This window comes from Sceloporus undulatus, chromosome 2, assembly GCF_019175285.1.
Source record: "Sceloporus undulatus isolate JIND9_A2432 ecotype Alabama chromosome 2, SceUnd_v1.1, whole genome shotgun sequence".
Taxonomy (NCBI): domain Eukaryota; kingdom Metazoa; phylum Chordata; class Lepidosauria; order Squamata; family Phrynosomatidae; genus Sceloporus; species Sceloporus undulatus.
The window spans coordinates 232,113,392-232,126,930 of record NC_056523.1 but is presented as its reverse complement, the minus strand read 5'-3'; the positions used below and the strand labels follow the sequence as shown (position 1 = coordinate 232,126,930).

The 13,539-nt window shown below is 41.6% G+C and overlaps 1 protein-coding gene across 2 annotated transcripts in view; it reads right to left on the bottom strand.

Moving 5' to 3' along the window:
• Positions 1-8,884: 8,884 nt before the first annotated feature.
• The window catches only part of CFAP91 (cilia and flagella associated protein 91), a 34,268-nt gene continuing 29,613 nt past the window's right edge, over positions 8,885-13,539 (bottom strand). The window contains exons 17-18 of one of the 2 annotated variants that reach the window (XM_042455385.1): positions 11,535-11,948; positions 8,885-9,138 (exon numbers count right to left, since the gene is read on the bottom strand). In XM_042455385.1, the coding sequence (XP_042311319.1) occupies positions 11,536-11,948 (413 nt within the window). In that variant the 3' untranslated portion in view covers positions 8,885-9,138; position 11,535. Of the gene's footprint in view, positions 9,139-11,534; positions 11,949-13,539 lie in introns of those variants that run through there. The other variant, XM_042455386.1, reaches the window with a different exon arrangement.

The window sequence follows — 13,539 nt, the reverse complement described above, 5'->3', positions numbered from 1 at the left end:
GCCTGTAAAAATTTGCGTTTATTACTATGTTGCTGGAAAAAGAATCACTTGGGCTTATACACACAATTAGCGTGTTCACTTCCATCTTACGAGCAGAAATTAAAAAATATATATATAATGGACTGTGGGTTGTATACAAACTATTGCATACACATGCAAAGCTGTCTTGATTCAAAGAAAAAAAAAAGCAAAATATGTATAACATTATTACTACTTGAATGCCTCTGTGACTGATTACGTTTTCATTTGAAATATAAACTTTTTTGTGGAAAGTATGCTTAATGTTTTATTATTTTACCTCCTCCCTTCTGCTCCCTTTGTAAATACATTTTGTTCTGTGTGACTTGGTTCAGAAATAGTTAACTGGTACTGTAATTTGCATTGAATAAAAATAGGTTAGCCTGGACATGAGATTTAAAATTAAAAAAAGTGTGTGCTCTTTATTTCAAGACCTTTTATTATGTGCACCGCCCTCTTTAACGTCTCTTCTACTAAGCGTGTTCCACATTTTTTCTCGCGCTATCCCCTTACCCCACCCAAAAGGTGGGTTTCAATCTTTGTAATAATACAAATACAAAGAAAATGTACGTATTTTCTTTCACGGTCTGTACGAAGGCTACTTTTGCAAGAGATAGCAGCTTCTGTCTTCCTTCAACTATTTAATTTGACAGAAAAAGGGCCCTTTCCTCATGATCATAATAGATGCCCCTACTTTACTGCCCACCTGCAGGATGTGCTAAAACATTTTACAAAGCACTTTCTTAGTTGAGCCCCTGAGTAAAGTTGAGCGTGAAGGGTTTATCATAACTGTCTTGTGGGGCTTTTCCTCAACAAATTGGCACAACGCTATCTCTAAGCTGGGTTTCAGTCCTGGATAATGTATGTATTAAATGTGATGTCTGTTTGCGTAAAAGAAAATTCCTTTTTCAGGCTGGATGACTGCTCAATCTATTCTGTTACTGTCCGAAAATGCTAGATGCAAGGCCATGTGACTACTGCTTCAATAAAATAATAATAATACTCATCTATTGCAAAGGAGACTCCTCTTCGTTTTTTCCTAATTCGTTTAAACAGGCTTTGATAGGACAGAGCAGAGCAAAAGGTACAGCTACAGTGTCTAAAAGCAGGTCTGTAATATCACACAAACTGACAAAAATCCATTAGGAAAGTGAAAATCTATAAGTGAAAATCTTGATAGGTGGAGCGTAGCATGAAGGCTTCTGTTGGCTTCTGTTACGAAAAACCAGAAAGCTGGAGCTTGACAGATCTGGCCAGTTATCATGTTTGATGTTACAAAACAGTGTTGAGGAAAGTGTGACCCAAACCCTACTTTCATGGCCCCTAAACTCTATGTTTTTTCTGAAAACTAAATGTTATTGTGTTACCTCTTATAAGAAAGTAATAACAGGAACGCTAAGCAAAAAAGAAGGAAGATGAAGAAGAACATTGCTGACTTTTTAAAAAGCCAGTTCATCATTGTTTTGAAATTCATCAGACAGGATACTAGATCGAGTGTTGCTATGGATTACAGAAGGATAACATCTTACTCTTAGAATATGTAATGAAAGACCACAAAATTTAATTAAAGGAATCATTTGGCTGGTTATTTCTATTCTTTTCAACTGAGTGGTCAGCTTTTCCAAAAGTTGCCATAGCATACTCCATTCACATGTAGAGAAAAGTCCATTGATCCCTTCCAATTATTTTTTTAGTGATTAAGAATTTAGCTTCAATGCAAAAGCAATTTATTGTTCCTTTATTGATGATGATGATGATGATGATAATAATAATAATAATAATAATAATAATAATAATAATAATAATAATAATAATAATAATAATTTTATTTATATACCACTATTCCAAAGATCATAGCGGTGAACAGCAAGTAAGCTAATTAGTTAAGGTTTATATTATCTCCCTGGAATATGCACAATACTCCCAGATCAGGCAATGCAAGAGAGAAATTTTAGAGATTTCTTCAAAAACTAAAGCCCATAATGGGATGACATTAGAGCAAGATTCCCACATATGGAAAAATTATCCATATCTCCAGCTTTGCAACTTCAACAAAAAGGGGGCTCAAGTTTGTCAAGATGCACCTTGTGGTGGTTAGTATCACCTGTTAACCATTTTTAAATAAATGTCTTCTATTACTGTCTTGGAGTATGATTCCTTTATGAAACCTCTTGTACCCTGTTAATCATATGCTCCTTTATGGATGATCATGCCAAGCATATGGGGCCCCTGGACCATATTTTATTCCATTTTGTTTTCCTACAGTGTGGGGTGGCATCTTTGGTGTGGGTCTTGCACCTCCCAGGAGCAACTTCCTTCACCATCAGTGGGAAAACGAAATCCTCCCCTACTTCCATCTTGCCCCACAGAGGAAGAGCAAGGCTATAGCTCTGCTACAGCTTGGAGAACATTTTTGGAGAGAGTTTCCTCCCAGGTTGGCTCCACCCCAATGGGAAGGGATTTGCTTGTGGGGAAAGTAGTGTTTTGGATCGTGTCTGTAGGGCGTGTAGACATGACTGGTTGGTCTACTATGCTGGGCGGATCGGATGCAACTTTCAACCAGACCACTGAGACAGCAGAGGTTTGTAGTAATACTTCCTGGCAGATACTGAGGATGCAGGCAAGTTGGAGAAGGGAGTTGCTGCTGCATGGGTGAGTGCCACTGTTTTCTTTGCTTCTCTACTGACCCCTTACTACTAAAGCCAGGTCCTACATCCCAACCTTTGTTAGTGGGTTTCCCCAATAGTGGAGCATGCTCACGGTGCCCAGGATTTGGGAGATGGAAGTGGCTATGGCAGTGATGGTTTAAGCAATGGCCTAGCATGACAAACTAGATGTACAAGTAAAATATTAGAATCATAGAATCCTATAGTTGGAAGATACCACAAGGGCCATCCAGTCCAACCCCCTGCCATGCAGGAACTCATAATCAAAGCACCCCCAACATATGGCTATTCAGCCTGTTTCAAAACCTCCAAAGATGGAGACTCCTCCACTCTCCAAGGGAGTGTGTTCCATTGTTGAACAGCCCTTACTGTCAGGAAGTTCCTCCCAATGTTGAGCTGGAATACTCGGACCTTCTCTGCTGGAAAGGGACGTATCTCAGGTAAGTACTAACGTACTATTTCCTGTATCTTGCATCCATTGCTCTGGGTCCTAGTCTCTGGAGCAGGAGAAAACAAGCTTGCTCTCTCCTCAATATGACATCCCTTCAAATATTTAAACAGGGCTATCATATCACCTCTTAACCTTCTCTTCTCCAGGCTAAACAGACCCAGCTCCCTAAGTTTCTCTTCATAAAGCATGGTTTACAGACCATTCTCCATTTTGGTTGCCCTCCTTTGGACACACTCCAGTTTGTCAACATTTTTTAATTGTGCCCAGAACTGGACACAGTATTCCAGATGAGGCCTGACTAAAGCAGAATAGAATGGCACTATAATTTCCCTCTATCTAGACACTGTATTCCTGTTGATGTAACCAAGAATCACATTGGCTTTCTTGGCTGCCACATCACACTTAACTCATGTGCAGCTACTAAGGCTCTAGATCCCTTTCACATGAATTTGTTAAGCCAGGTGTCCTCCCTCCTATATCTGTGCATTTCATTTTTTTTTCTGCCTAGGTGTAGGACCTTACATTTCTCCCTGTTCTAGGCATGCAAAATGCTGGTGCACATCCAGTAATAGGGACTCAAAAACTTACATGGATCCCCTAGCAGGTGCTCATAGTGCAGGAGTTCTGGGAGGAGACATTTTCGTTCTTTGCAGGACTTCCAAGTCTATCCATTCAACTGGGGTAGGTCCTGGCAGAATGAGGGCCCATGCTTTCTTCCCACCCCATCCTACACAAGGCTTAGCGAAAGCAAAAGCATACCTCCTCTACCACACGGTCCTTGTGGGGTTCAACCTCCTCAAGCTCCCCACTCTTCTCGGACAGGGAAGAAGGGGGAATTCTCTCAAGGAGAGGCAAGGCTCACCAGAGCACACCACATTGTGATCCCTTGCTGCAGAAGATTTTGGCCATTCTGTTTAGGCAGGCTGAAAATCCCTTAGAATTTAATTCTCCTGAGCAATCTAGTGCTGAGAAAGTACCCTAAATAAGTGCTGAAGTCAGGCAGGATGTTACAGTTGCCCCATTCTCTGAGATTATTGCTGAGACTTTGGAAGATGACTGGGCACACACAAGGGCTACTAAATCTAACTGTTCTGACGTTTGTATTTTATAACAGCTGCAACAATGGAGAAATTTTAAATACCTCTTATAGATGCCCCAGTGATAGTCCTTGTTTTAGGGGCCTTTTCTCCATTGGGATGACATCCCTCAAAATGCAGAGAAGAACTTAAGACATTTTTGTGCACAGGGCTCATGCGTGTAAAGTTTTGGCTGACTGAACTCTCAGCCTGTTTGGCATGGATACAATTAGGTAAGCAAAGGATTTACTTCCCCAGACACCAGTAGGGGAAACTCAAATCCATCAAAGCACTACCAACCTTGCCAAGGTATCTGCCTTTATGATAGATGCCAGTCTGGATTCAGTACAGTATGCATCTCATGCAACTGGCAGCTGGAGTAACAGCTAGAAGACCGTTTTGGTTAAAGAACTCATTTGGCTACCTGTCCATTTAAAGGTTCAGCATTGTTTGGGGATGCTGTAGATAAAATTCAAGAAAAAACTATCGCCTTATTTGCCACCTAAAAAAGAAGAGAGGAAAGTCAGATTTCGTCCAGTCCTTTCAGCCTTATACAACAAACAGCAAGATTTGTAGCCCTTTAGGCCCAACATTTTGTTCACTGCTGACAGCAGACCTGCACCAATGCATGATTGCACAGGATGGTGGTGGAGCGATCTGCCATAGATTTTTCTTTGCATTCCTTCCTACTGTTTTGTTCAGTGTCATGCTCTGGCCAGTGATCACCAGCCAGCGTCATCAGCACATGATTCAAGCCATTGCTCATCTGGTGCAGATCAGGGCGTACTATATTTAGTGCCAAAGGAAAACAATATATTGGCATGCTATTCTATGAGTCAGGACAATCATTTCATCAAAATGAGGATATTTCATATGGAGACTTTGCATACAATTCTGGAGGGGGATTATCTGGCATTTCTCAGAAATATCTCACATTTCCTTACCTCAGTAGTCATAAGTACTAGGCTCTTCCGTTTGGCCTGTCTGCCTGTTTTTGAGTGTTCATCAAACTTTTGGTTGCATTATGTGCACGTCTGAGAGCACAGGGTGCAAGCATTCATGTATCTGGATGAACTGTTGATTCTCTCACCTTTCCCTCCTCAAGGGCAAGGAGGATGTGTGGACCATCATGGAAGGTTTAGAATTCTGTGAGTTTGTAGTCAACAGAGAAATGAATAGTCTGATCTCAGTTTAAAGGTTACAATATCTGGAGGTCATCACAGATCCCAGTGATTACACAGTATTTCATCCACAGGAGGAAGCCATTGCAGTCTACAGTCAGAGAGAGAGTTTATCACCCATTAATGAACTTGATGCAATTAGCCAGGTTGTTGAAACTCATGGTAGTGTGTAATGGTTATGTTTTGTGGGCCAGGTTTCAGCTGAGATCTTCAGTGATGCCTGCTACCTTACCAGGACAAGACAGCAAAGCAGCAGCAGTGGTAGGCCCTGCTTCCCCTAAAGGTCAGGATATCTTTGAGATGTTGGCTCTCCAGAATCCTCAGGTTGAACATATCAAATCAAGACCCCAAGAGAGTGGTTAATAGCTACGGAGACCAGCCTCGGGGGTTTGGAGGGCTTACTGTGAGGGGCGGTTGGCTCATGGTCTTTGCTCAATGACAGAAATGGACCACACTACCAACTTGTTAGTTATGAATAGTGCATCTGGCACAGCTGAGCTTTGTTGCATTGAGGTTAGAGGGCAGACAAATGTCTCAGGATAGAAATGTCTGTAAAAGCCCAAATAAACTGACAAGGGGGGACCCAGTCTTGGTTCTTGATGAGAGAGGCAACACTACTCTCACACAGAAGAGAGTCTCACCTCAGTTTACTGAAAGCAGAGTATCTGCTGGGTCAATTGAACTGTCAAGAGAGTGTGGATCTGGGGAAATGGAGTCTCAGTCCTTTTATTTTTCACATAGTGATTCAAAGTTCTGGTACCACTTGGGTGAGCCTATTTGCTTCACCAGAGAACAGCAAGCTTCCCAAGTTTGTGCTCCGATTTTGAACAAGGGGAGCCTTGGCCTTCAACGCTCTGATTATAGAATGGCTGGAGAAATTCTGTTATGCCTTTCCACCAATATCCTTGCTTGCAAGGGCACTGAGAAAGGTTTGCATGGGAAGGACAGAAGTCATTCTTATGGTGCCTCAGTGGCCATGCAGAGCAAGGTTTTCAGACCTGGTCACCCTGCTTATAATGGAAGAGAGGCCACTCCCTCTGTGGCCAGACCTGTTAAGAGAAAAAGGGCTACTTCATCCAAATTCAGGCTACTAACAGTTACATGCTTGGAGGTTAAATGGGGAAATTTGTTAGGTGAAGGGTATCAGAAAATGTAATCCAGACCATTTTGTCATGGCATCTACAAAGAGTTTATGAGAGACTATTTGGCATGCTTTTTGTAGATGGAGTAAAGTAAAGGTGTGTGTCCACAGTGGGGTCAGTATTGGCATTTTGACAGTCAGGTTTGGATAAGGGATTGGTGCAAATACCCTGAAGCAGCATGTGTCTGCTTTTGAGTCTAATTTGAAATGAAAGAGGGAAATTATCCAATCTGTCCACTGGAATAACTCTTATTTTCATTGAGGTTTCCCCCCTCCCCGTTTCAATAAAGTTCATTTTAAATATGTTTGCATGTGTGTCTCTCTCTGTGTGCGCATAATATATTTTGATGTTCTTCTCACCATTTCCTTTCTCCTAATCACCTTAGTCTAAAGCAAGAATGGACCAAATATGGGCTGCTCTCTGCTTTCCTTTCACCAGCAGGCAAAACCTTTTCTTTTCCACCAGACTTTTCATATATAATTGCACCCAAGGAGGCTTCTTATGGAAGTGTTTGCTTGGCATGTCCTTAATGGTTTTATATTCTTAGCTTAGTATTTTTAAGGATTTTTCATTTTTAATTGTTGCATTGATGCAGTGTTTTAATCACGTTTTAAATTTGTACTGTTTTATTATTGTTGTTTTTAAACTTTTGTGAACCACATTGGGTCCAAGTTGGAAGAAAAGCGGCATACAAATAATAAAGAAAAACAAGAACAACACCCTGGTGTGAGCTGTGTCCCATACACCTTCTCGCCATATGGAAAACTGGATAAACCTTGTCACTGTGCTTTTGTTCAAGTCATTTATAAGAAAATATTAAATATGCCAAGTACTAGGACAGAGCAGCTTTCCAATCAAGAACTCCCTCCAGGTTGAAATGGAACCATTAAAGGACTTGATTTTTCACCCAGCTCTTGGTTCACCAAACAAAATTATTGTCAGCTCTGCATTTTACCAAGTTGTCACTGAGGATCAGTATCCTGCTGGTATACTACACTCATTGTTCCGCTTTTTCCAAGACTGCACAGCAATGGCAAAGAAAGGCTGCCAACTCTGGGCAGCCTATTTCTCCTATCACTTTCTTCTAGGCCACTATACCTGCCACAGCTGCCTACATTGGTGTGGTTATTCCAGTGTAATACACCAGTATAATACACCAGGATTCAGGTATGAATTGTTTGAATTAAGTTATCTTTCATTCACAGCAACACATAATCTAGCAAAATAGTAATTACACTCATCCCTCCATATTTGCAGCTTTGATATTTGCGGATTTGATTATTCATGGATTTGGTTAATATGTTCTCTCTAGGAATCTCTAGGTCCTCCTAGATTGCAACTCTATGGTAAACTTTAAAAGTTGCCCTGAAAGACCTAGAGATTCTTAGAATGAACACTCTACTAGGCCTTTGTAGCTCCTCCAGGGAAGTTCTATGATCAGTGTCCCTCAGAGTTGCACTGGAGGACCTAGAGATTCTTAGAGAGAGGTTCCCTCAGGTAAAAACATGATGTTTTTATTATTTGTGATTTTTCCATATTCATGGGGGTCTTGTGCCTTTAACCCTAGCGAATATGGAGGGACAAGCGTACTTCAATAAAGGCTATAAGGTGATCTCCTCATGTAGCTCTTAATACGTTCACATAATGATGGCTGAACTGCCACAACAAAAACTATGAATACCAAGGTGAGAAGGCTGCTGGGGCATTGCAGAGGTGTAAAAATCATTGCACAAGTGATTGCACTTTTCCAAAGGTTGCACAAATTCAGTCCCTAGTACAGCCTATCATTTCACATCCTCCTGATGTTGTGGGATTGTCTGCAACTCCTGGCATGCCTTACCATTGGCTAAGCCAGCCAGAGTTACTTGAAGTTGAACTTCAACTGTATCTGTTGGGCCTTACAATCCCGCTCCTGCACAAGCACACACATACTCTTCTTTCTCACATGTTTCACTTAGTGGGTAGGCCAGGTAAACCCAAGGCTATAACTGCCACTACCTAAGCAGCTGTGCAACTATGGGATCCAGCATAACTGCCCTGGCATATATTTAGGCTATACTAAAAGTGTACAAGAGTTTAGCCATAGTAGAAGAGTATGAACAAATACCTGAAGTTCATGAAATTTATTTACTGTAAGATTATTTGAGAAGCAAGATTTGGAATGTCTTATTAAAGAAAGTGCAGGAGACTACAACTCTCCCTTTTCAAAAAAGGGTGAGTGCAGATTTCCTGGTACACTTCACCCCCTGCTATTTGGTTCATGGGTCAAAACATATGGTATTGCTTTCAGCTTTTGAAAAATCACATGAGAGTTCATGCTCTTTAAGTGAGAAAGGCAGCAATAATTATTCTTAGAAGAATAATTTATTTATCCACTCATTCATTCATTCATAGACAGACAGAAGTGGAGGAGACACCTAGCAATAGTGGCAGGTGCACCACACAAAGCTGAAGAAATGCCGTGCTGAGGCCACTGGCTTACTAGCAAACATGGGCTCAAGGATCTCCTCTGACATTATTTCCTCCTCAGTGTCAGCAGCGACTCAGGAACCAGCACCACAGGCTATTCCTCTTCTCGGATTCCAGGGTTTTAGAGATTCTTACCTGAAGGGGAAGAGTTTGGTCAATCTAAACTCAAATGAAGCTTGCTTTTTTGACTGGCTATGATACAAAAGACAAGACATTGACAACATCTTAATGAAAAAAGCTGTTCCACTCATGCAATGTTCACCATCTCTCTAACCATCTCAGGGGGCTGTGAAGGGGACACTATACCTTGGATCTTCCTTTAAGTCAGGCAAAATCCCTTTCCAACATTTGAAAGGGCTGAGAAACATATTTAGGTTGTTCCCACTCAGGGATAATAAGAGCCTTTTAAAGTTAAATAAGCTGACGGGGGGGGGGGGGGGGGTTAAGGACAGAATCTCTGTAGCAGAAACAAATGAAGAAAGATTGAAGAGAGCATACGTTTTCCTGGAAAAGGCAACGAAAGACTTGAGAGTACAGCTGGTGGGAAAATCCTTTTCTATTATTGCCATCATGAGATCTTGTCTCTTCTGGGCAGCAAAGGAAGCATAAACCCACTCTTCTGGATACTTCTTTGAGGGCCTCCCAGAGAAGGTTAGGTCTGTTGCTTGTGGTGCTGACAACTTCCTTTGCCTGCAGTTTATCCTTGCATGCTCTGATAACATGTGGCAAGGCCACTTCCCACAACAAAGTATAACTGAGGGGGAAAATGTCTGTGGAGGTAGAGCGCATTATTACAGTAGTCCAAATGGGAAGTATTCAAGGCATGTGTTATCACAGCCAGATCCAACATGTCAAGGAATGGGTGGCAAACTAGTTTTAGCTGTGCAAATGCAAATACACATCTGGCCACTACTGAGACCTGGGCATCCAGGCCCTTCTCTATGTGTTCTTTGGTGTCTACTGAAAACTTAACAAAAAATCAACGAACTTTTAACATTGACTTGAACTTGTCTTTTTCATATGACTGCATTTGTACTGATATGTTTGTACAGAAATTTTCTACTGCCAAGTGAAAGGCAGTGTATGTGGCTCTCTTCTACTGTTGCTGTTTGAGGGTGAAGAACATTTTTCCCAGCCTTGCTGAACTTTGAATGTGAATGCTTTTGGTTACAAGGAAGTTTAATGCACCAGCCTTCAGTTGTAGGGAGAACTTTTGTCTGTTCTTATTGCTAGATAATACACCATTGGTTGTTGCCATTAGTGAACTGTAATTCAAAAAACAAAAATGGACTCAGTGCTGAAATCATAGTGGAAAAGACAGGGCAGGGAGGACTGCCTTTACCATTAGCTTGAGAGTGAGGCGATGTGGGATGATGTTAAGAAAGGCCAACAAATGGTTGGCTATTTAACTTGTCTAGAACCTGGGAGAGTTAACGTTTTGGACTATAACTCCCATAACCGTCCAACATGAGAGACTGGGGAATAACTTTTCCAGGTTCGTTGCTATTTTAGTGCCTCAGGAGGCAGAATAACATTACCAGCTTTTGACCTGAGGTGCTGCTTTGTTTTGGGTTGTCCCAGGTTGTTGTTGCTCCGTGGATTCAAGTCATTTCCCACTTATGCCAACTCTAAGGCAAAATGATCACGGAGTTTTCTTGGCAAGATTTGTTCGGGGTAGGTTTGGCATTGCCTTTCCATGGGGCTGAGAGAGTGTGATTTGCCCAAGGTCACCCAATGGGTTTTATGGTCAACTGGGAATCAAACCCTGGTCTCCAAAGTTGCAGTCCAACACTCCAACCACTGCACCACTCTATATGCCCTATTTGGGACATATAGAGTCCACCAGCCCATTTGCCAGTCCTGTTCTGATTACTTTAATCATCCGTTTGAAATTCAGGGGCTTAGCAAAGAAGACAGAGAAAGCTTCACCTGCTGAACCTCTGTAGGTCAGGACACTGGGAAAGGCACAGGTGCAAGGATGGTTAAAGAGGGGGGAAAAAAGGAGGGAACTCTATTATTCAAAACGTCATCTACTTTGTCTCAGAGCAACAGATGCTCAGAATGACAAAAAAATTAACTAAAAACCCAGGCCTTGCTAATGACCTGCTCTTGTGTATATCAGACCAATTCTCACATTTCCTTCCAGGGGCCACCAGTACATCCTCAGAGGGAGGATTAGAAACAAAGGGCCTCTATTGAGTGTATCCAGAACAGGGCTTGCTCACAGTTAGGCTAGTGTGTATTTTCAGCTTCCTGTTTACACACCATTTATCAGCTGCTAGCAAGCTGCTCAGGAAACAACCCACACACATCCATCCATCCATCCTCCTACAACAGGGAATGGGAGCGCTGTGATCCTCCAGATGCTTTTACCCTATAAATCTCATTAGTCCTGGTCCTTATGACCAACAGTGAAGAGTTATGGGAGCAAGATGCCCACTCCTACCATAGATACAGAAGAAAAGAAGGCTGCGGTTTCCTTGACTGAGCTACTCCACCTGCAATGCTTGGAAATACATCTCTAAGCATACCTTACTTTTCTTCTCCCTTCTCACTCTGTGGAGGCTCGGCACTTTCATGACTCCCTTCAAGTGGCACTTCAGGCTGGGTTTCAGCATCTGAAAGCTTTATCACAGGTATCCCAGGAGTTCCTTGTTGTTCAGGCTGGGTTTCAGCATCTGAAAGCCTTATCTCAGGTAGCCCAGGAGTTCCTTGTTGTTCAGGCTGCGTTTCAGCATCTGAAAGCCTTATCTCAGGTAACCCAGGAGTTCCTAGTTGTTCAGCCATTGCTGCACGCAAGTATCCAGTTGGAAATCCTGTCTGAGAAAACCCTCCACTCGTTTCCTGCGGGAATTCTGTGGCGAGGAATTGTCCTACTGCCACCTCTGTATTCTCATGGATGATCTTATGTGCAGCATGAATATGCTTTCTCTGTGACTGCTTCACTGTTCAGAACAGAAAAGAAGAGAGAGGAAGAAATCTAAAAACAATGAAAATAGAAGATTGTACCCTTTTATTCATACCCCCTTCCATAGTTCCCTCACTCAGGAGAAAGAGATGCAAAAAAGAAGGTCTCAGATCAAAATACCAACTACTACTAATCATCTGAACCCTGCCCAAGGATGATCATCTTCCTTTAATTTTCACTATTAAAGTTTAGAAACCAGATTATTGAATTACAAATGCACAATTGTATTTGATACACTGGGCCCTTTGCATCCACTGAGGGTTGGTTCCAGCACCTCCTGTGGATACCAAAATCCATGGATGCTCATGTCCATTATATATACAATAGCATAGAAATTGTACCCCCTTATACAAAATGACAAAATCAAGGTTTCCTTTTTAGCAATATGTAAATATTCCAATGTATTATTTTCAAACTGTGGATGTTCAGATACAGATATGTGTTTTCTGGCTGCAGGAGCTACAGCTAAACTTTATAGCTCAACATGCTCAAGGAGTTGTTGTTTCTGCTTTCCTGCTCATCTGAAAATGTCTGCTGAGTATTTAAAAAAAAACTATGTGCCTCAAAACAAGCTCAAGGATCACACTAAACTAAACATTTATTATGTATCAAATATTTGTGTGTTTTTATGCACTGTCTGTTCATCTTGTTATTCAATTTCGTTTTAATTTCATTAATGGGCTATTTATTTACAGTTGCAACATATAAATTGGAAATAACAGCAATTGTACTAATTATAAATATTTTGCTAGCGTGAAGGTTGCAGCTTATGGAAACAGACTGCCAAGGGGTCCTGCCAAAGTATTGAGCGAACTTGCTGATGTACTCTCTGAACAACCTGCCATCGTTTTTGAGAAAGTGAGGTGCCAAACAGATTTCAGCAAAGCATTTAATAAGGTTGCCCATAATGGTTTGTTTAGCTAACTGATTAAATGTGGAATACACTGTCGGATGGATCCATAACTGGTTGGGAAAACATGCTCGTCTCTGAAGATGCCAGCCACAGATGCTGGCGAAACGTCAGGAATACACACACTCTTCTATAACATGGCCACATAGCCTGAAAAACCCACAAAAAGCTATACAGTTGTCCCTCCATATTCGCTAGGGTTAGGGGAACAAGACCCCCGTGAATATGGAAAAACCGCAAATAACAAAAACACCATGTTTTTCCCTGAGAGGACACCTCTCTAGGAATCTCTAGGTCCTGCAGTGCAACTCTGTGGTCAATGTCCAACATACACTGACCATAGAATGGCACTGGAGTAGCTACAAATGGTCTTTCAGTGCAACTTTTAGTTAAAGTTGACCACAGAGTTGCACTGGAGGACCTAGACAGTCCTAGAGAGAACATAGTAATGAAATCCGTGAATAAACAAATCCGCAAATATGGAGGGATGACTGTAGTTGTCATCAATGGCTGCACTTCAAACTGGAAAGAGGTCTACAGTGGAGTGCCTCAGGGCTCTATCCTAGGGCCAATACTCTTCAACATTTTTATTAATGACTTAGATGACAATGTGGAGGGAATCCTTATCAAGTTTGAAGATAACACAAAACTGGGGTAG